Source organism: Eschrichtius robustus, chromosome 14 (assembly GCF_028021215.1).
Source record: "Eschrichtius robustus isolate mEscRob2 chromosome 14, mEscRob2.pri, whole genome shotgun sequence".
NCBI lineage: Eukaryota > Metazoa > Chordata > Mammalia > Artiodactyla > Eschrichtiidae > Eschrichtius > Eschrichtius robustus.
This window is the reverse complement of record NC_090837.1, coordinates 99,337,553-99,362,089: the sequence shown is the minus strand read 5'-3', so window position 1 is coordinate 99,362,089 and position 24,537 is coordinate 99,337,553. Positions and strand designations below refer to the sequence as shown.

The following is a 24,537-nucleotide window of genomic DNA, read 5'->3' as shown; positions in this document are numbered from 1 at the left end:
CCATTCACCTAAGTAGTTTCTGGTTTCGTGTGAGAGCTGAACGAGCACACAACGATGATAAAATAGAGACCCGAGAGCAAATATAAAGGCAGGCAGAAGTGCAATGATATCAAAGAAAAGGGAATCCAAGGAAGCCTTCCAAATGATGGTACTTAAACTGGGTCTTGAAATGCAGGAGCTCCACAGACAGCCCTTGATTAAAGGGGTTTGTCTACTCCATGCTCTGAAGCCAGCACACGGCCATTCTCTGTTTCTGCAGACACACACACACTTTGGCCTTCATTTCAAAGTCCCTTAAGAGTTACAGTTTGCCAAGTAAAATATGTTACACTTGCTGCATTTAGTAGTTTTAGCTTAAAAATATCTATCGATAATTATATGGCTGCATCAATATACAAAATACTAAGGAAATATATATCTTAAGCAGGGAAAAAAATGAGGCTTATATTATTCCAATATGTACATACATGGGAAACAATTTGAAGGGGAAGAGTCAAAAGGATAATATGACTATTTATATTAGGATGGTAAGGTTATAAAATTTTTAAATACCTTTAACCATTTTATTTTTATATAGTTTTATACTAATGGCGATAATATATTTACAAATCTCCAAATATATCAGGAATGAAATCAAGCTCTCGCCCAGTGGCTCACACCCATCACTACAGCCTTCACAGCGCATGAGCTTGTCCAAGTCCTTGGCGCGTGCGCTCCAGCACCCTCCCTGTTTCTTCCACAGAAAACCTGTCCGGCAGGGAACCACGCTGTGCTTACAACCAGGGCAGCCGTTCAAGGTAAAGAGATAAAAGCTGCCTAACTCAGAAATACATAATCCAGGAATACTGAGTTTTCCCTTTGACTTTAATGGTTTTATAGAACAAAGTATCAACTCTTAAAAGAGAGAAGTAGGTGGCCTCTATGTATTAGCTATTCTGTACTTCAATTTATGACTGAACTGAAATGATCAATTTCTGATTCATTCACAGAGATGGCCTTAGAACCTAACACTGATAAACACTGTTGGAGAGACAAAAATTGAAATATCCTCATGCCTATCTCCTAAATGCGGTCCACATGGCGTATCCTGTAATTCTACGCTAATGTAGGCGTTTCAGCCGTGGCCTAGCAAACTAAGTACATAACTGGGATATACCCTGCCGACTGCTGATTCACACATTTATCATTTAAGGTAGAAAACAAATAAAACTATTCTCTAATGTGAATTCTGAATTATTTTCACTGCCTCATAGCCATTTCCATGCTTAGCTTCCCTCCAGACTGCGAGCTATCTGCCTATGGCATTGACCTTGCCCTTCTGAGCACCTAGCACAGAACAGGCACTCATATGGGTCCAGCAAGAGAATAAATCTGGGGCCCGACAGACATGACACTCTCTCTCTGTCTAGTCCCTAACACCCTCACGTGGGGCTACGCGTGCAGGCGGCAGTCTGCTGTCACTCCAGCCGTCCTGTCTCTGAAGAACTCCTTAGGCCACCTGCCCGCAGCTGCCCATCACCAGTTGACCATAAAAGCACAATGAGTACAATTTTATTAGTTTAAAACTCTTCCTACGGTTCCCTTGATATGGAAATTTATAAATTATTATTGCATGCATATCTTTTAGTATCGTATTTTCCCACTGGGTCAAACTCCAAGAGAAATAAGGACATTAAAAAATACAAAATTTTTATAAGGCTTTCTGAACTGCAAATAAAAGGTGCTATACAATTTAGTTTTAGAAATTTAAGTTGGTTCTCCCATTACTTTTCTAGAACTATTTAATCATGTGAATGCTTTTGTCAATTTCTAACACAATTAGGTGTTGAAGAATACACAGTATCTATGTAGTTTCCTTTCAATTCTTTAACAACAATGATGGACTTTAAACATAAAACATTTTTCTAATATTGAGAAAATTACTGTAAAAGATAGTTCTTTACCAATCTCACATAGTACAGAGGAAAGACTGGGAAGATGGGAAAGAAATTATCTCTAAATAACTTTCTCTATGGGTTTCCTTCTCCTTAATGTTATATCGTTTGAAAAGATAAAATCTGCCTTGAGAGGGGCAGAATGCAAAATGTTACAATTTCAAGCTGTTTTCTCAATAGTTCACCCTATTTAACAAACAATAGAGATACACTTTTTAAAAGCAGAGTATTTTGATTGGAAAAGCCATGAACAATGATAAGTGTGCTATGGTTTACAAAGGAAATTACAGTAGAAAATGCATCATAAAAAAGATTAAACGGGAATGTGATGTTAAAGGACCACGAATGCTGTTAATATTTCAAAACTGGCTACAGTTTTAAACTCCAAACTTCAGAGAGAATAGCTACGTCTTGAACAATAAGCAAAATTAATGATATCAATGATAAAAACATGAATAATTTATACAACACAAAATGTCACGTAGTACGTAATTTAGGTAACCCTGACATTGTTTTAAGGGAAGTAGAAACAGATATTAATCACAATATGCATATCTGTATTAAAACTCTGCACGGGCAATAAAATACACAATACGTCAATTGCCACAGGACACCTGAATTAATTTGCTCTGATTCTTATTTAATTATACAGGCTGAATCAGAAGAAACATTTTCTCCTTTGTACATTATACTATAAAAAAGGAATATAAGCAGATAACACTTTTTAAAATGTCCAATTGTTATTTCGGTAATTAAAAATTCCAGTTACAAAACTAATTACTTAGCATGGTTTTTTCTTTTCCTCCTTTTTGAAAAATGCACACAGAAAGATTTTTCCATCTGAAAAAAATCTAAAACTAAAGTTTGATATATTTAAAACGAGTGAAACAAAACCTTGTTAGGAACATCAAATGAAGGCAATGAATTATACACTTGGTAAGAACTTGCAATAATTCATACAAAGTGGATGTATCTTAAATTAACTAAAAAGCCTCGACAAAGTCAGGATCCTGGCACAAACCCCTTTCTTCTGTACCATTCTGGCTCTGATGCTGACTGTGCCATTTTGGATATCTCCCCCACTCACAGTAAACTGAAGTTTGCAGTATGTTCTCTCACATTTCCGCTGCATGTATTAGCGACAGGTGATCCTATCTGCTCTCACAGTTGGCCTGTACACCCTGGGGAGGCTGTGAGGACAGGAACAAATCCAGGTGACTGCCAGTATCCTATGGGAACCAGGTATCTAGGGGAATCCTTTCCAAACACCAATATCATACTTTCTCATCTAAGCTGAAAATCCTTATATGGCTTCTTCCTTCTTTGGACAAGACCTTCGGGATTGAGCCTGGCTCTCCTTGCCAGTCCTCCCTCCCCCTGCACCGGCGTGCTAGTCACACACACTCAGTCACACAGTCACACACACACAATCACACTCAGTCACACACACTCAGTCCCTATGCGAACTGCGCTTTGTGGTCTTGGTGTTTTCATCCATGCCTCCTGCCTGCTCTCACTTCTCTGACACTCTGTCGAGCAAACATTTCCAACTTTTAGCAAATGATAAGCAATATAAATCTGCGAAACAGAAAGGAAGAAAGCAAATAATATCCCAAAGTATTAATAGCGGTTAATAACTCAATTTATTGAACTAAGGGTGCCCTTTTTGTAAGACTTTTTCTCTCATATGCATGCTTTTATCATAAGTATTTTTGCAAAAACAGAAAAAGATCTTAGTTTTTCAGCACTCATTACAAGGTACTTATCACCAGGACATCTTCCTTCTTTCTGTTGCCATGAACATCTTGTGCACGTACTTTTACTGCAGCAATTGTGGAAATAAAGTTACAGAGTAATGTCCATCTCCTCATTTTTGCATTCCCATAGTTTGCACATTATCTGGCACACAATATGCCCTTAGTAAATGCTTTCTCAAATGGTGACAATTGCTCACCAATCCCTGTATGTGACCAAGAGTAAAACAAAGCTGACTGTATTACCAGAAATCCTTTAAAAATAACTGCAGCAATTAAAAATAAGCTACAATTACATATTAAAATCCCTTAAGTATTATAAATCATTTATAATACCAGTAGAAACTGTTAAAATCAAAAGTTACCAAATCCTCCAAATCCTATTAAATAATCAATATTGAGGGGACTTCAAGCTATACCAAAACGCCATAATAATGAAGAGAATGTAGCATGAAACACACATATGTACGTAAGGAAATGGACGTGCACATACAGATATCCATCCAACCAGTTAATAAAAATCAAGAAATGATGTGGATATCATAACGTATTAACTATTATCCAAATCAAAACTGAAATAGCTGAATTACTTCATTTTACTGACTCATAATATTTTAAGGGAGAAGGATCTTATCAAGAGTAAATACGCTGGGACTTCCCTGGTGGCGCAGTGGTTAAGAATCCACCTGCCAGTGCAGGGGACACGGGTTAGGTCCCTTGTCCCTTGTGCAGGTCCCTTGTCCGGGAAGATCCCACATGCCACACAGCAACTAAGCCCGTGCGCCACAGCTACTGAGCCTGTGCTCTAGAGCCCGTGAGCCACAACTACCGAGCCCGCGTGCCACAACTACTGAAGCCCACGCACCTAGAGCTCACGCTCTGAAACAAGAGAAGCCACCGCACGGCAACAAAGAGGAGTCCCCACTCACTGCAACTAGAGAAAGCCCGCGCGCAGCAACGAAGACCCAACTCAGCCAAAAATAAATAAATTAATTAATTTTTTTAAAAAAAGAGTAAATATGCTAAACATAGAAAAACTGTACTGAATGTATCCCAAAGAAATATTTGCTATAGGAAAATTTAAAAACTTGAAACATTCTCTGGGTCTTCACTTTTTGGTTCAGAACTTGTTTGAATTGATTCTTCATTTAATTACTCTTTCAAAATAAAGGTTTGCTACTTTCAACTTACACAATGAATATATTTGTGTTTAACAAAAGACTTAACTTACCCTGGTAAATGTGCCTTCAAAACTATGAATATCCAGTTGTGGCTTCTGAGCATAAACATAAGCATTGATAGAAAAAAGGTCCTGGAAAAGAGAATATCTGAATTAATTACATAATAATGAAACAAAATGACTTGGAAATTTTCCACTTACCAATTAATACTTCTCCTATCTTATTTACCAAAAGTGATGGTTTTCTTATGTTTTGTTGCCAACGCTACGGATGAGGATGGAAGAGAACTCAAAGGAACAGTTTTTAAGGCCAACAGAGGTGTGCGGACCCTCCCGACTCCAATGGACAACTGCTGCCCCCTGGCAGGTTGTGTCAGAAGCAGCCGGCGACGCTTATAAGACACAGGGCACCGGGGCTGCCCCGCAGGCCGTGCGCTGCCCGCGAGCCTGCCCCACCTCCCGAGACTCACGCCTAACGCTGCGGTCTGATTACTAAGAGCGCTGTCCCAGCAAGGGGGTGACCTGTCCTGGGCCACGCCCAAGATTAACGCTCCGGATGGAAGGGGTGGGGGCTGTGGAGAGCCATCTGAAAAAGTCTGAGGATTCAGCGTTCCTCTTGACCAAATCCTGAACATGGTGTGTCTTCCTGGTTAAGTTATAGGAAAATATTTTCCTGCAAAAAATACTCTGTGTTTCTTGCCTAAAACCCTTGCAGCTGAAAGGCCTGGGGAGGAGGGGATGCCTGAAGAGACAGAGTTAGGACTGCCGCCTGGTGCGCGAGGATCCTGTGGTGACAGAAGGAGCAAAGCCCTGACCCTGGGGAGCAGCAGAGAGGAGGACAAGGTCACCCGAGCCTCCCACGAGCGCCCGCAGGCTCCCCTCCCGCTGAGGAAACCCGCACTGCCCTGCGAGCTTCTGCCAGCGGCTGGCGCCTGAAATCCGAAGGGGCCGCTGGGCACACCTGACAGCTCGGGCTCCTCGCTGACGGTGCGCGGGCACTGCTTCAACCCTCCCAGAGGGCTTCACCGACACCAAGAGTGCGGGCTGGTCTCACCCCGCTGGGCCGGGTCTAAGGATAACAGTGCTGCGTATACTTTTGCTGCAAATACGCCCCGGCCAAGCGAGTGGGCTGTGCAGAAAGTTTAACACAGCAGGCCCGAGAAAGCCCCGCTTGCAAGGCTGGCCCTTGGCTGGGGTCTGGGAATGTGGATCCCAGGAGAGCTGCCACCCTTCCCAGATAAGAGAGTGTGCCTAAACCACTTATTCAAGCAACATGGCTCATGCCGAACACCCGCCTTCCTTCTTGTGGGGGGCGGGGGATATGGGGGGTGCGTCTGGCATGCGGTACGTGCCAGGCAGAGGGTGCCTCCAGGCCCAGCCCCCAGTAAAGGCCCTGTGAGTCTCTAATGAGCTTCCCTGGTAGAAACTACTTCCCACGTGTCCCCACATTATGCTGGGGACTTCAGCGTGTCCTGTGTGAGTCCCCTGGGAGGGGAGTCTGGAAGCTCCTGCCTGCTTTCCTGCGATGTCGCCCTGTGCCTGCTCTCTGCGCTGACTGCGCTGAGTCCTTCACTGTAACCACTCATGGCCACGAGGAGGACAACACGCTGAGCCCTGGGCGTCCTCCGAGAGAATCATCAAAACTGGGGGGGTCTGGAGGATCCCCCACCATAGACAGACAGTTTGCCATTTTTATAGGTTTCGTTTCTGTTTCCTGTTTTGTTTTGGTTTTGCCTCATGGCTGCTAACACTTAGAAAACACAGACTTCCAGACATGAAGAACAAAGGTCAGACCACAGACGCTGAAGCGCGAGAGGAACGGGAGGCCTCCGGGGGCCGCAGTGCTGTGTGCGCTCTGACGCTGAGCCCGAGCCGCTCGTGCAGGCGGGTTTCAGGCAGTCCGGCTCGGCCAGTAGAAAGGAAGAAAGACCTCCGCGGCTCCCCACAGAAGGGAAGATGGAGCTGGGAGTCTGACTTCAGTCAGTTAACCACCAGTCAAAACAAAACCAAACAAAAACCCCAGTGCTCTGCAGAAGAACATCATAGAATCCAGAGTCTCTACAATGCATCAATAATGTTGAAGATACAACCAAAATGTCCAGACACAGGAGGAAATGAGAACACAGGATCCACATTCAAGTAGAATCCAATCAAAGAAGACATTCTGAGATGACTAGACATCAGAATTAAGAGATGAGAATTTCAAAGCAGTTACTAGAACATCTCAAATTTTTAAAGGAAAACATTCTCCTAAACAATAAACAAATAGGAAACCACAGCAGAGAAAAAGAAAACACGTATACAAAAAAAGAACCAACTGGAAATTCTAGAATTGAAAAAAATACATCTGAAATAAATTCATTAGATGGCTTAACAGCAGACTGGAGAACAGACTCTGTGAACTTGAAGACAGGTCAAGAGATGATGAATCTGAAGAACACAGAGGAGAGAGATCTTGAAAATGAGTATGGCCGCAGTGTCCCTGAGAGAACAGCAGGAGTTTGTTTGCAGTTGGGTTCCTGGAAGCAGCACACAGAGAGAATGAGGAAGAAAAGGTATTTGAAGAAACAATGACTGAAAATATGCCGAACTGGCTGATAGCCATAAATGTGCAGATTCAGGAAGCCCAGCAAACCCCTAGACAGATGAGTAAAATTTAAAACAATCAAAGTCACAGCTAAATAAGAGACCAAAGATAAGAGAAAAATCTCAAAAATACCTAGAGAAAAATGACACATTACATGCAGGCAAAAACTAGCAAAATAACACTGATTTCTCATCACAAATAATGAAAGCAGAACACAATGGAACAAAATATTTAAAGTGCTGTGGGGAGAAAAAACTGGTCGACCCTGAATTCAATATTCAGCAAAAATATCCTTCACAAAAACAGGTGAAACTAAGATACTTTTGGATAAATGAAAATGAGAATTCACTGCTAGCAGACATACACTACAAGAAATGCTAACAGAAGTTCTTTAGGTTGAAGGGAAATGATATCCAGTAGAAACTCAGATCTTTAGGAAGGAATGGTAAGGAACAAACATGGTTAATATCAAAAGAAAAACAAAAATCCTGTCTTTTCTTTAAGATACAGATAAAACAGAACAGTTTAAGATATATGTAGATACACTGCATATAAAAAAAAGTATATAAATGCATACAAATATACAGGCACACAAAAAATGTGCAATGTGCTTTAGCATCAAAAATGAGTGGGGTAAATGGATCTATTCAATTACAAGGTTCTTAATTAAATGTGAAGTGATACAACGTTAAGTTTTCACGATACACTTTTAGTTAAACGCATATTGCCATCTCTAGCAACTAGTGAAAAAATGCAAAGAGGTAGAATAGCTGAAAAGCCAATGAACAAAGCAAGACAGATTTCTAAATATATTCAAGTAACCTAAAACTGAGGAAGGGACACCTGAGACACTAGAGTTGGCTGAAGGCCTGAGGGCTAAGAGAAAGGGGCTGGCAGAGAGGGAGGCTAGGAGAAGGCAAGGCAGGGAGTAACCGGCAGATGGAGGTCTCGAGAAAGCAGGGTGAGGCGAAGGCGGCGGAAGACTTCCCTTCAGACAGGAGCGGGGACAGCGCTTCGCTGTACCAGCAGGTAGGGGGGTGAGGTGCCGGGAGGGTGGGAAATGGAGGGGATTTCCATTTGATATACTGCTTTTTCTCCGCAAGGTAAGATCATCTGATGAGAGAAAGGCGGGCGGATCAGAAATTACAGGAGAGTGGAAAAGTCGGAAAGCACTGCTATCGAAAAGAGGAACCCCAGCTGACCACACGCACACAAAGGATGACAGGCTGGCAGTGACAGGGGTTCCCCTGTCTTGTCCGTGGTGACGGTTTCACTGTGTAGCGAAGCGCACAGTGTAATTCTGGGCAGTTTCTTGTCTGCCAGTTTTACCTCGGGGCAGTTAACAACACGCAGAGAGGAGGACGACAAAGCCAGACGCGGAACCGCCACTCTGCTTCCCCCATTGAGCCACGCTGCTGCCCTGAGGCTCGATGGACCTCCGCCACCACGTGCCCGGCCGAGAGGTCTTACTCTCCTCTTGATCTTTTCTCACAGCCTCTGTCTGCACTATAACGTCCTCTCAGGTTCCTCACAGCGACCTCGAGATCTGTGCTTGTGCCCTGTGCCCCTGCCGCTCTGCGTTCTCAGAGGCTCGGGGTTCGGCTGACACGGGTCCTGCCTTCCCGGCCGCCCACTGACTCTCGGGAGGGGGCAGCTGGCTGTGGGCCCCTCCCCATGAGAGCTCCTCTGCCAGGGGAGCCCTGCCTGATGGGCTGTCTGGAAAGCTCCAGCCCTTCAAGAAAACATCCTTCCACAGAGAACAGGCAACACTCTACAACTGATACGGCTTCTCTCCTTCCTAGAAGACAAACGGACGATTTGGCAGTTTACATTCCATTTATTTCCTACTCTAACGTAGGTGAGGGACATACACATTTTCATGTTGCTTCAAGCTCCTGGAAGAACAAGTGGGAAATAACGGATTCTAATAAAAATGGTAATCGTCGTGACAACAGACCTAAATGCAGCACCCCGCTCAGAGGGCAGTAAAACCCTCCAGGAGAACCAATGGAGAAGCCTCAGCGCGCAGCACCCAGTGAGAAGCGCAGGAAGAAATCGGAGAAACTCGACGGAAAACAAATGAAGAAACGGTGACAGAGACCACTCTCCACCACTCTTCCCATCGCCTTCTGAAGACGGACTTCCAACCCTGAGCGGGCGCGTGGCTCCCCTCAGCACTGTCACAGCCAGCCCTCCCCACGCCGCTCACCTGGAGGGAGGGCGAGGAGGACGAGGCCGCTGGCCCATCCCCGGGCCCTCCGCTCCCGCTGGCCAGGCTGCAGGGCAGCAGACACTGGGACAAGGCTGAAGGCCACTGACTGCGGACGACAGAGCTGCGCTCCCACCTGGGACCACCCACCTCCGCGCTGTTAGGTGAGGGAGAAGAAACGTCTCTCTGGATCTGGGATGTATCACCCTAGATCTCAGAGCAGAAAGGGACTTAACACATGGAATGCAGCGCTTCCAAAGCCTTAGGAAGGTTTGAGCTCATGACTGAACCTCTAAACATCACTCTCAGAATGACCCTCCGCAGAACACACCACGGCCACTATTGAGTTCCAGACGCAGCAGGGGAGCCGTGACTCCAGGCTGCAAGGGAGGCAACTGCCTACACAGCAACTGCCACACAGACCCCTGAGGCTGAGGACAGCACCTGCCAGCTGAGAACGCCAGTGGGGCAGAGGGACAGCTCACTCCCATCCTGCCGGGAGAGTTCTCTGAGAGCTCCTTAAACTTGGGGAAGCTCATTCACATGCCTTCAGGTGGGCCTGCAAAATACGTGCCGGTTAGTTTTCCAGGTTCTGAAGAACAGAGACGCTGCACTGGATGAAGGGTGAACACGCCAGCTCAGCACAGTGGGTCTGCTACTGCAGCTTAGATTATATGTTAACTAATAAAAATGTATTTTCAAGTAATTAAGCCAGGCTACTTTACACAAGAAGAAATGCACTGCGTAATAATTTTAGACTTGTGAAAAGACAGCCAACCGACTCCTGGGACGAGGCAAGCTGGAGGGTCACTCATCATTTAAGTCCTACACCATCACAGTCATTTTCAAAAAATGAAGTTCTCCTACAACAGACTACCTTTTGATACATGGAAATAAAGGACCGCCTAGCAACAACCCCCATATTTCCACATGCACATGAACATTTAGAGGAATGCATTTCATCTAGTACATTAGACAACAAATGACTGAATAATGGCACAATAATGAGAATGTCATTCGAAGCTTTTCATGATAATTTAAAAATCATTCTGAAGTTTTCAATAATGTAGGAAAGCCTCTGCTATTAGGTCAAGGGCAACATTTGTTCGCATTACTTAAAGGTCATTAAAATACATCCTTAATCATAACATGTGGTTCATTACCAATAAAATTGCCTTTCGTTCAATAAAACTAATTAAATGTAAATGGTATTGTTTACTGCTATATGGATCTTTTGAAATAAATCAGCGAGTCATGATTTATTGAAAATTACTGTGCCCTCATTGTTGTTAATAAATCTGCCTGAACACAAGAGCAGAAACACATTCCCACACGTCTCCATGTCCGCGACAGCAAGAAGCTGGACCTGCAGCACCGCTCCAACGAAATTTCAATTCTCTGATCACATTAGGTGCTCTGGACACAACAGAATTAGAGAGCTTATTCTGGGTGGCGCCCTCAGTTCTTTAAAAAGAGCTCTAAGGACTGCAGGTTTATTCATTCTTGGTGTCACTATGGACACAATGCTCCACTGATGATGCGACAAACAGTGAATGTCACCAAACACTCCCCAGGCCCATCACATTAGAGACAGAAAAGTCAAAATGAGTGACAGTTACGGACAGCGTAAGCTATTTGATGAAAAACCAAATTGCCTTGCCTATGTCCATAATGAAATTAGAGCTTTCTTTCCTATGAAAAAAAGTCTATACCTAATATGCCAAATTATATGAAGCTACAAATTTAAATTGATGGATGGGGCTTCCCTGGTGGCACAGTGGTTAAGAGTCCGCCTGCCAATGCAGGGGACACGGGTTTGAGCCCTGGTCCGGGAAGATCCCACATGCCGCGGAGCAACTAAGCCTGTGTGCCACAACTACTGAGGCTGCGCTCTAGAGCCCTCAAGCCACAACTACTGAGCCCACGTGCCACAACTACTGAAGCCTGTGCGCCTAGAGCCCGTGCTCCGCAACAAGAGAAGCCACCGCAATGAGCAATGAGAAGACCGCGCACCACGACAAAGAGTAGCCCCCGCTCGCTGCAACTAGAGAAAGCCCGCGTGCAGCGACGAAGACCCAAGGCAGCCAAAAATAAATAAATAAATTTTATAAATAAATAAATAAATAGATGGATGAATCACAAATTCAGCTAAATTTCCTTTTTTCTAAAATATATTTCTATGATGATATCAAAACTTAAAACGTTTTCATTTTCCAGTTACTTCATCCAAATGCTTAACACACTCTCTATCAAAGTGTATCAACCATAAAATTTTAAAAGTAGCACTGTATGAATTGCATACTCTAACTTTCTAAGTATTTTGCAATTTATACATATCTGTCGCTAATAAAAATGAGGAAAACATCCTTATAATATTGAATATAATAAAATGTACCTCCTGTGATCACAGCAAAGGGAATATTCAAAAATATAGATAACATCATAGAGGAATTTTAAATACTTTCTTAAGATATCGTTTACAAGCAATAAATTATGCATGTTTAAAGTGTACAATTTTCTGCATTTGAATACAAGCACACACCGAAGACACCACCACGACCAAGGGGTGGACGTTTCTAGCAGTCCTCTGCACGTCCCTCCCCGACACTTAGCCTCTGTCACAGCTGACCCACTCTCCTGGAATCCAGGTAATGCCATCACATACCACATACTCGTTGTTTGGCTTTTCTTTCAGAAAAATTCTAATATGGTATCTTAACAATGCACTTCTTTTCTAACACTCTCAGCGAATTAAATCTGCTATGAAGGATTATTCTGTGCAACTGCTTCCCAGGGTGCCCTGGAGCACCTGTGACTGCTGGAAGTGAGGTGCAGAGGGACAGACTCTGAGGTGCGGCCTCCAAGCCTGATGGCAAACAGAAGCCCTCCGGTCACTTGGGGTCCATGACCTTTCCTCCCCCTTCAGTCCTGGAGAGACGACTTGAGGACGTATGCTAGAAAAACAAGAACGCACACACAGGAGGAAACAGGCGGCTGAGAAAGAGCAGTGGGAGACCAGCGATGGGCTCAAAGCACATCAGAAAGTCAACAGGCTTCACGAGTGTCTCAGGATAAAAACCAGCCATTTCAGCAAGTAGCATGAGAACTGAAAGCTGGTGTCCTCAGTGACAAGGCGACGGCACAGCTTTACCTCACCCCGTGCAGAAAGGAAGAGCAAACAGAAAACACTGGGAGTCTGAGGGAGGCTGGCAGAGCAGAGAGGGGGGGCCTGTGCAGAGAAGACACCAGCCCAGCTGCAGGCTGAAATAAAAGCAACTTACTTGACCTCACTCATGAAACCATCTTTCAGCCGCACAGATTTAGTGACTTGACTGAACTTTCTTCTCTATGGGTCTGTGTGCAGGGAATATTTTAATAATTACAAGACAGTAAGTGCTAATGACCAGCCTCTCACTTTTAGGCTGCCCGCTGACAAACTCTGACAGTGGTTAAGAGGCTAAGTGAACACTGGTGGGAGAGCAGCCTTCTGGCACAACACAAAATCCACAAACAAAAAGGAAAACGTATAAATATTTACCTAAACAAAAGTTAAAACACTTATATGGCAAAAGGTATTTTAAAGCGAAAAGTCAGGAAACAGGCTGGGGGAATAGGTCTGGAACACGCACTCCCTCGGCAAAGGTTTGGAGAACTCTGCACACTCATACACCGAGGGCGAGAGTTTAAAACTGGAACTTCCCAGGGCAATTTTAAAATTGTGCTAAAACAGTGAGCTATGCAGCAAACGGTACTGCTGCGACCAGCCAGCAGGTTGTTTTACGTTTGATTTCCTACGCAGAACTCGACTCCAAACAAATGCTAGCTGGACTGCAGAGTTCACGTGTAAAGCGGGAGTGATTTTAAAGTAACCATTTAAAACATAGTCTTGGAGTGGAAATGGTCTAAGCATAAAACCAAAAGCGGTAACTATTTTTTTTTTAAGTATTTTTATTGAAATATACATGACATATAACATTGTATAAATTTAAGGTGTACAAGTCAGTTTGATGCATTTATGTATTGTAATATGATCGTCACCATAGTAATAATTAGCACTTCTATCACATTACATAAGTAACTATTTTAAAGACTATTTTAAAATTACTGTTAGGTCACCTTATATAAGGATGCTAAACTTTTATATGGACAACAGAAACTATAAATGAAAATATTTAGAAGAGATTAAAACAAATGAATGAAAGATGATTAGCAAACTATATATAAAGACCTCTTTAAAAACATATAACAGGAAAATGGACAGACAACATGAACAGAAACTTATAAAATAAAAATATGAGAAGTACACTTTCTTAGATAAGAAATCTCCAACCTCACAAAAAGATTAAATGCAAATTTAAAGGGGATGCCATTTTCTCAGTCATCAGATTGGAGACGGCTGACAGGTCAACTGACTTTAGTTAACCTACAGGAGATGTACAAGTCACTGTAGTCTTCTAGAGAGCATTCTGGCAAAAGAATCAAAATCCTTAAAATATGCCTATTTGTTGATCGCTATTACTATTTATAAAACATCAAAAGTATTAACTTTCATAATCACCAATATCAGGCTGGTTTCCGAAGTTATAATTTGTCAAATACCATGCGGCTAATAGAGTACTTACAGAGATACACATTTTCTAACATAGATAACACCCAAACATACTTTTGAATAAACACCCTCACGGGAAAAGAAGTACATACAGCTTCACCCAAGTGTGCAGGTGTGTGTATGGCGAGGGGAGGGCCAGGGAAAGGCACCGTCAGGAGGACCTGTGCCTGAACGTGAACGGCAGCCACTGCGAAGCAGGAAAATTAGAGCGCTTCTCATCTTCTTTATCATTTATATATTATTTTCAATGCACATATTACTATTATAATCAGGAACTCTCTTTTTTTGAAAGAATGAGTGCTGAGGAGCGGGATGGTTAGCCCGAAATGTGAAAGAAGCTGTGAGGTAAGAGGACAGTGGCGTGAAGTGCCCTCCAGGGCAGAGGTAACACAGCCCAGGGAGCGCCGCGTCCTCCCAGCACATACGTCCCTAAAATAAGCAAATCCTCCAGTAACAAAGACCCACTGCTTTGGTCTTTTTAAAATTTTATGCTCAATGGACCACCTTTTAATTTTAATTTGAAGTATCATGTAGCTCAGTTAGTGCAAAAGACACATATTTCTCACTGAGAATTAATCAAGGGCTTCCACAAGCTGTGCCACTGTAACTGGTGTGAGACTTGCCCTCCCACTACAAACACTGTAAAATGAACAAAACACATGAGACAGCCGTTTTCAGACACAGGACACGGTGCTTCTGGCAGAATCGCAAGACTGTGACCCTTGGGAGAAGAGAACACAGATGTGAGCCCCAGGTGAGGCAGGCTTCCTGCATAAGGGGAGGTTCCGTATCGTGGGGCTGGGGGAAGCCGAGCAGAGGAAGGCAGCCTTTCTGCTAAGGGACAGAGCGGAGCCCAGGGAAGCGGGAAGAGAACGAAGAGGAAAGGAGTGGCAGCGCCCTGCAGTGCTCCCTGAGTGTGCCCCACAGCTACGCGGCGCTCGAGTGCGCCCACAGCTACGCGGCGCTCCCCGAGTGCGCCCCACAGCTACGCGGCGCTCCCCGAGTGTGCCCACAGCTACGCGGTGCTCCCTGACTGTGCCCACAGCTATGCGGTGCTCCCTGACTGTGCCCACAGCTACGCGGCGCTCCCTGAGTGTGCCCACAGCTATGCAGTGCTCCGAGTGTGCCCACAGCTATTTGGTGCTCCCTGAGTGTGCCCACAGCTATGCGGTGCTCCCTGAGTGTGCCCACAGCTACCGCACGCCTGGTCGGGGTGAAGTGATGCCTGGTAGAGTGTGAGCAGAGAGCTCTCTCCGGACCAGCCCCAGGGATGACACAGAGCTGGGGAGACATGGAGTCTGACCAGCCAGAGTTAGAGGCACCTCGAAACAACCGAGGCTGTCCATGGTTATCCCACAAAGAGCAGGCGCTTGTGGTAGGATTAAATTAGCACCGTGATAAGAGGACTCTAGGCCCACCCCAACAAAGTTTAAGAACAAGTCTTGGAAAGATCGAGTTTATCCACAAGTTACTGAACTAAGAAAATCAAGATCAACAGGTTTCGAAGGAAGAAAAAAATATAGTATTTACAATATCCAGCATCCAATTAAAAATTACCAGCTGTGCAAGGAAGCAGGAAAGTGTGACGTGTAACAAGGAGAACATTGTTTTAAGAAGAAACATACCCCAAAATAACAGAGACAATGGCATTAACAGACGAAGAATAAGTGTTATAAACTGCTGAAAGATTTAAATGAAACTATGAACATATTAGGAAAGAAAAGTATTCAAACTATAACAAAAATGGGTGACCAGGTGGAACCTGGTTCCAGAGATTAAAAATACAATATTTGGAAGAAAAAAATTCGCTGGGTGGTCTTAACAGAAGACTAGACACTGCACAAGATAAACTTAGTGAATTTAAAGACAGAGCAAAATGGGAATTCCCTGATGGTCCAGTGGTTAGGACTCCATGCTCTCACTGCTGAGGACCCAGGTTCAATCCCTGGTCAGGGAACTAAAATCCCCAAAGCTGTGAAGCTAAAAAAAAAAAAAAAAAGACAGAGCAACAGAAACTGTCAAAATTGAGTCACAGAAAGAGAACCAGACTGAGAAGAGAGCAGCAGAAGCTCGACGCCTGCAGGAACGCCAAGTCTAACACACTTGTCGCTCGTGTCCCAGAGAGAGGGGTCTGGGCAGAAAGGAGGATGGAAAAGAGAAGAAAACCATGAACCCACAGATCCAAGAAACCCAACAAACTCTAAGCAAGGAATGAATTTCAACCTAGGCACTACCTAAAGTATAGGCAATGGAAGACACCTAAAGAAACAAAATATTGCCGAGTCTTATACACGTCAAACAGATTTAGTTTCCAAAAAGTGCAATATTTACAATAAGGAAGGTTCCTGCTATTGACAGTAATTAACTGTAAGCTATGTGCAGTAGCTATTCCTATCAAATCCAACCCATCTAAGGAAAGTGACCAAATCCAGAGGATTCAATTTCCCTTCCCTTAACCAACAACTGCTTGGGTCCAAGGTCATTCTTAAGACACTTCCATCTTTCTTTACTCTCCAGTGAATATCAGCAAATCATGTAAGATAAAGCTTCTCTCATTCAGATAAATCATAACATATAACACAAAACAAACAACAAATGACCACAACCGTGATTTTGATTTAAAAAAGATGTATAGCAGTTTAGGAGATTCTGAGCACTCGTGAGAGGTCTGTTTCAGAGATCACTAAAAACACTGAAATCCGTAAGTACTGTGCCCTCTGGTCCCACCTCTTGCCCGTTCCCCAGGCAGCAAAGGCCAAGCAAGAAGTCCAGAGGTGTCTTTCCCCTTCTCACTCTGCCGAGACACACAGGGACACTTCAGTTCCCCTCCCTAGCGAGGGCTCCCCACCTTCAACGGGCAAAGCCGAAGCGGGCAGGCTGGTGTCCACGGCTGGGCCAAGCCCACGGGCGTTCTACCGAAGCAATATCTCAACAGCCTCCGGGGAGTCACTCAGTTACCAAACATGGACGTATCTAACCCCACCAAGAGCTCTCCATTTCAAAGGTTACTCAAATGAGGGGGCTTTTAAAAATAAAAACAGAAAGGAAAGAGAAAGAAAAGAAAGAAAACCTAAGAGTCAAGCCAAAAGGAACATTTAAAACTATACCTCCAAAAGGTTATGTGCTAAGACACCAGAGAAATGACGTGGGCATAATTTTCGATGAACTTAGTAACGAAGAAATTACTTTAAAACCTTGTCAACGCATTAGTTAAGATAGCTGGTATACACAGAACTGTGCTTACTGCGCATTAATTAAGATAGCTGGCATACACAGAACTGTACTTACTGCGCATTAATTAAGATAGCTGGCATACACAGAACTGTACTTACTGCGCATTAATTAAGATAGCTGGCATACACAGAACTGTGCTTACTGCGCATTAGTTAAGATAGCTGGTATACACAGAACTGAGCTTACTGCGCATTAATTAAGATAGCTGGTATACACAGAACTGAACTTACTGCGCAGAAGTGGCCACTACAGTGAATGGTGGAGTAACGGCAGCGACACTCACCCCCAGAGCTGGCAGCCTCTGCGTGCAGCTCACCGCCACTCTCAGCTTCCAGTCAGTTTCACCGTCGAGCTGATCAGTCCGAATAAAACATGAACCTTGGGACAACAGAAGAAAAACTCCTGAGTTACAGGCACTTTAAAGCCACAGGTCACAGCACAGTGGGATACAGAAATGATATATCTACAGATTCCCATTAACAAAAATCCTTAAAAGTACTATTTATTTGACTCACAAAATGAGTCTGCTGAAAAGATAAGAGGTCATTAATTGTTTATTCACTTATCTCCTAGTTGGTGTTCTAGACTATTAAGGTTTACTAGTAATAAAGGTTTACTTTATTTTAGAAAGACTACATTGATCATTTCTACCTTTAGCTTATGTTTTGATAATAATACAATAATAAGTAAACATACAAAAATACCCAAGAGTGTGTGATATAACTTTGCTAATAAAATATATGATGTACCACTATAAAAACATATGCTCAATAATAAAAGCACAGCTAAAATGCTAAAGCCAGAAAAGAGTTACTGTGATACTCACAACCCCATCAAATTTTAAACATAAAAAATATTAAATTACAAAAATCCATTTACTCTTTGCCCATGCTGTCATACCATTTCTTATAACGTATCCTCATACACAACAGCAAAGCACAAAACACATACATACAGGGCAACTGTGCAACATTATTAATCATAACCAAAGGAGTGGGAACACAAAATCAGGGAATCAGCTGAATACAAGGGAGCACATGCATCAGTGAAAAAAAAAAAAGGAAAAGAAAAGAAAGGAAGGAAGGAAAAGGAAACAGAAACAGAAAGGAAAAAGAAAAAGAGATGAGAAAGGCCTCCATTTCTACTGAGAAATCTCTCTCGGATATATACCATCTAATGAAAAAAGCCAGGTGCACAACACTGGGAACAAAGTACACCAGCTACTGGAGAACAAGGTGGGGAAAGCGTGAGTGTGCGTGTCTGTGTGCGCGTGTGCAGGGAGGGACACTGCCCACAGGAAGGAAGGGGAAAGGGAAGGGACAGACTAGAAGCAACACCTTTCGGAGTACATCCTATTTTACACTGTTCACTCTGAGATCACACATGATTCACATAATTAAAAAGCCAAGTCACATCAAACTGTAAAAAAGTGACTCCTAATAGATAAAAGGAATCAGATAAAACAAAGTAACAAATTAGTAGTTTAACCACATAATGAATTCAAGTGACTTCTGAGGTTTTTCAAAAATTTAACTGTAAAATAAAATAGTTACAGAAAGCCACACAAGCATATGCACACCTTAGAAATTACTACAAGATAAATACCTTGTGCACAACTGTGAGACCCCTTAGGAGATGCTGCATGTGCCCCGACCCCATTGCAGCCCCTTCCCTGCTTGTAAAGCAGCAGGACTGTCAGTTGTGCTTCCCTGTGCAGATGTACATCCTCAGCACCAGTGCAGAGCCCGCTCTGGGAATGTCTGTAAAGTCACTTTTCACCCCAGGTCCTCCCCACCCCTCCTTCCAATCTGTCTGCTGAAAGGCTGGTTCTGCGTGTTGCTGACTGAACACACAGGGTCCAGGCCACCCTGCTCCCCGCCTTCCCTCTGCGGGTCCTACGACGCTGGCTCCTGCACACAGAGCCCAGCTCAGACTCCACTGACCCTCAGCAACGCTGCCCTGCTTCCGTCCAGAGGTACCATGTCCTGCTCTGCTCTGATGCCGACAGCCCTTCATGCTCAGTGCCCACTAGAGGCACCCGTTACTGCACGAGAGGGTGCAGAAGGCAGCAGTCTATCCTTCTTCTTCACCTTTTACCTAGAAAAAAATGTAAAAGGAGAGGCTTCTGCTCTTTGGATCCGGTTGGCTCACCTGGTGGAAAAGTTCCTATATGAAAGCACTGACTCCTGTTGTTATTTACCCACATTTCAAGGCAATGAACTAGTACCCTGCGATCCTCAGAAGGAGACCAATTAGTCATGTGTGCATGTATGTATGTGTGTGTGTGTGTGTGTTTGTGTGTGCTGAATGAGCTCCAGTACTTGAGGAGTTTCACTCCAATGCCATTACTATTATTATAGAGTCTCCAGCTGCCCCACCACTGGGGGACAATCTCCAGAGTTACCACATTATTAGATTGAAATGTCCAGTGTTCAAAACAAAAACAAAAACAAAAACAGGAGAGTATGGCCAACTTAATGGAAAAAACTTAATCAATAGAGACTGTCCTCAAAAAAGACCTGACGGTAGTTCTAATAGACAAAGACTTTAAAGCAACTGTCTAAAAAGATGCTCAAAGAACTAAAGAAAGAAGTGGAGAAAGTCAAGAAAACAATGTATGAACAAAATGGAGCTATCGATAAAGACAGAGAAAACCCAAAAAGAAATGAAAAAGAAATTCAAGGGCAATGAAAATTTCACTAGAGGGAGTCAAAGGCAGATTTGAACAGGCACAGCAAAGAATTAGCAAACTTGAAGAGAGGACAATGGAAGTGATCCAACCTGAGGAACAGAAGGAAAAAGATGGGAAAAAAGTGAACAGAGACAAACGGACCCATAGGACACCGTCACGTGGACCAACATATGCACTGTGGGAGACCCAGAAGGACGAGACAGAGAAGAAGGAACAGAGAGAATATCTGAATAATGGCTGAAAACTTCCCAGGTTTGATGAAAGACGTGAATATAAACTCCCAAGGACCCCAACAAAATCCAAGCACAGACATAGGTTCTTCCGTCGCACTCTGCAGACGCTATGTTTTTTTACAGATTGGAAGTGTGTGGCAACCCTGCATCAAGCAAGTCTATCAGGGCCATTTTTGCCAAGAGCATTTGTTCTATTTGCATCTCTTTGTCACATTTTGATAATTCTTGTAATATTTCAAACTTTTTATTATTGTTATATTTGTTACGATGGTCTGTGATCATTGTTCTTTGATTTTACTATTGAAGTAAAATTGTTACTACAAAACCAAAAATTATTGTTTTTGTTTTGTATTTTTTAATTAAGGTCGTACTTTTTTTTAGACATAATGCTACTGCACACTTAATAGACTGAGGTATAGTGTAAACATAACTTTTACATGTACCAGGAAACCAAAAAATTTGTGTGACTCTCTTTATTGTGATATTCACTCTACTGCCATGGTCTGGAGCCAAACCTGCAATATCTCTGAAGTATGCCTGTAATATGAACTCAAACAGACCCACACCAAGACACATTATAATCAAACTTTCAAAAAGACAAAGAGAATCTTGAAAACTGCAAGAGAAAAGAGAATCATCATATACAAGGGATCCTCAGTAAGATAACCACCAGATTTCTCATCAGAAAGAGATGGCATCTCTATGGAAGCCAGAAGGCAGTGAACCAATCAACTCAAAGTGCTAAAAGAAAAAAACTGTCAAGCAAATATCTTAAATCCAGCAAAACTGCCCTTTGTGAGGGAGAAATCAAGACATTCTCAAGTAAACAAAAGCTGAGGAAGCTGACGACCACTAGACCTGCCTGCAAGGAGTGCTCAGGGCAGTCTGGTAGGTGAAATGAAAGGCCGGTAGACAGTAGCTTGAAGCTGTGTGGAGAAATAAAGATCTCAATAAAGGTTATTAATGCACGGCAATTATAAAAGCTAGTATTATTGTAAGAATGGTTTGAACTGTACTTTTTCTACACGACTTAAGAGATTAATAAATTTAGAGAAAAAAATTATTAGTCTAAAAGCCAGAATTACCGTAACTTTGGTTTGTAACTTCTAATCTTGTTTTCTACATAATTTAAGAGGTTAATGCATTTAAAATAATTATTAGTTTATGTCTGGGGAACACAGTGTATGAAGATGTAATTCTGTGACATCAACAACTGAAAGGATGGGGATAGAACTATAAAGGAGCAGGGTTCCTATACGTTATTGAAGTTAAGATGGTATCAATTCAAATTAGAGTTTTTTACCTTTAGGATATTAAATGTAATTCCCATGGCAACCACAAAAAATAGCTTTAGAATATACACAAGAGGGAATGAGAAAGGAATTTAAACATTTTACTACGAAATATCAACCAGAAAAGACAGTAATGTAGGAAATGAAGGACCAAAAAAAAAAAAAAGAGCTATGAGGCGTATGGAGAACAAACTACACAATGAAACAAGTTGCTCCTTACCAGCAATTACTTTAAATGTAAATAGGTAAATATTATTCAGACTCCTATCAAAGACAGAGATTGGCAGAATGGACAAAGACATGATCCAACCACATGCTGTCTACAAGAGACTCACTTTAGATACAAAGATACAAAAAAGTTGGAAGTGAAAGGATGGAAAAAGATATTCAATGCAAAACAGTACAGCAGTTTCTAAAAAAGTTTTTTAAAGAATTAGCATATGACCTAGCAATTCCACTTCTGGGTGTAGGCCCAAAAGAACTGAAAGCAAGGTCTGAAAGAGACATTTGTGCACTCATGTTCACAGCAGTATTATTCACAATAAATAAAACACAGAAGTAACCCAAGTGTCCACTGATGGATGAATAGATAAGGAAAATGTTGTATGTACATACAATGAAGTATTATTCAGACTTAAAAAGGACAGAAATTTTACAATATGCTACAACATGGATGAACCTTTAGGACATTACACTCAGTGAAATAAGCCAGTCACAGGAAGACAAATACTGTATGAATCCAGTTACATGAGGGTCTTAAGAGTGTCCAATTCATAGACAGAAAGTAGAACGGTGGCACCAGGGCTGGGGGTTATCTGTATTTTATGTTACGTGTGTTTGAACACAGTAAAAAAGAAAAAAAATAAACTCATTTCAAAAGTAAAACCATTCACCAACCTTGAAAAAAAATTACTATAATGCTACAGTAATCGAGACAGTGTGGTACTGATGAAAGACGAGACATAGATGAAGGGAACAGAATATAGAGAACCTTTAAATAGAACTCCATAAATATAGTCAAGTAATCTTTGACAAACTAGCAAAGGCAGTACGATTGAGCAAAGATAGCCTTTTCAACAAATAGTGATGGAACAGACATCCACACACAAAAGAAATGAATCTAGTCACAGACCTACACCCTTCATAAAAAATTAACTCAAAATGGATCACAGACCTAAATGTAAAATGCAAAACTATAACAGTCCTAGAAGATAACCTAGGAGAAAACCTAGATGGCCTTGGGTATGGCGGTGCCTTTTTAGATACAACACCAAAGACGTGATCCATTTAAAAAAAAACAACAACTGATAACTTGGCCTTCATTAAAATTTAAAACTTCTGTTCTGCAAACATATCAGCAAGAGAATTAGAAAACAAGGCACAGACTGGGAGAAGATATTTGCAAAAGACACATCTGATAAAGGGCTGTTATCCAAAATATACAAAGAACTCTTAAAACTCAACAATAAGAAAACAATCCAGTTAAAACGTGGGCCAAACCAGAACAAAGAAGATACAGAGATGGCAAATAAGCATATGAAAATATACTCCACATCACATCATCAGGGAAATGTAAGGGAAAACAACGAGACACCACTCCACACCTACGAGAATGGCCAGACTCCAGAACACTGACAACACCAAGGCTTGCGGGGATGCGGAGCAACGGGAACTCTCCTCATTGCTGGTGGGGGTGCAAAATGGTGCAGCCACTTCGGGAGACAGTTTGGTGGTTTCTTACAAAGCTAAACATAACCTTACTATACGATCCAGCAATTGCACTCCTTGCCATTTACCCAAAAGAGCTGGGGAACTCACGTCCACACAAAATCCTGCATGCAGATTTTACACGAGCTTTATTCATAATTGCCAAAACTTGGAAGCAACCAAATGTCCTTCAGTAGGTGAATGGATCAACTATGGTAAATCCAGACAATGGAGAATTATTCAGCAACACAATGAAATGAGCTATCAAGTCATGAAAAGATAAGAAGGAACGTCAAATGTTTATCACTAAGTGACAGAAACCAATCTGAAAAGGCTGCATACTATGTGGTTCCAACTACATGACATTCTGGAAAAGAAAAAAACCATGGAGACACTAAAGAGACCTGTGGCTGCCCAGGATGGAGTTGGGGGTAGAGGTAAATAGGCAGAGCACAGAAAACTTCTAGGACAGTGAAAATCCTCTGTATGATAAATATAATGATGGATGGATGCCATTATACATTTGCCAAAACCCACAGAATGCACTACACCAAGAGTGAATTTTCATGTCAACTATGGAATGTGGGTGAGGACGATGTGTCAGTGTCAGTCCATCAACTGCAACAAATGCATCATCTGGTGGGGGATGCTGATGATGAGGGCAGCTTCGCAGGTGTGAGGGCAGGGGGCGGACTGGAAATCTCGGTACCGCCTTCTCACTTTTTTTGTGAACTTAAAAAAATAAAGTGCAAAATAAAAAAAAATTTTTAAGAAACATATTCAGATTAACACAGAAAATATACACCAAACGTATTATACAGACTATTTTCTTTGTAGGAAAAGAACACTGCAAATAACTGAAACTGCACTACAGAAATTCACATTTAAATTTATATTTGAACACCCGCAAAGACGGAGACCACTTTCCACTGCACTTTTCTCATGTCTGTATTTCCGAGCTCCCCTTCCCCGTCTATCAGTGTTTGCCCCATCCACCAATTCCATGTAGAATTAGACTGCTGACCGCGCAGCTCAGCGCCAGTGCCGCTCTGGTGAACGGCTGACCGCTCTGGTGAACGGCTGACCGCAAACGCGGTCCTGCAGTA

At 42.6% G+C, this 24,537-nt stretch overlaps 1 protein-coding gene and 1 non-coding gene across 10 annotated transcripts in view; one reads left to right on the top strand and one right to left on the bottom strand.

The window, feature by feature from the left end:
• The window catches only part of ATP9B (ATPase phospholipid transporting 9B (putative)), a 252,828-nt gene that overhangs the window by 129,041 nt on the left and 99,250 nt on the right, over positions 1-24,537 (bottom strand). For all 9 annotated transcript variants that reach the window (XM_068562639.1, XM_068562640.1, XM_068562641.1 and 6 more), the window contains 2 exons: positions 17,791-17,885; positions 4,920-5,000 (listed from right to left, as the gene is read on the bottom strand). In XM_068562639.1, coding sequence (XP_068418740.1) covers positions 4,920-5,000; positions 17,791-17,885 — 176 coding nt within the window. The remainder of the gene's footprint in view (positions 1-4,919; positions 5,001-17,790; positions 17,886-24,537) is intronic.
• TRNAE-CUC (transfer RNA glutamic acid (anticodon CUC)) lies at positions 16,158-16,230 on the top strand. Its single transcript has one exon. It is a non-coding gene; the product is annotated as a tRNA-Glu (tRNA).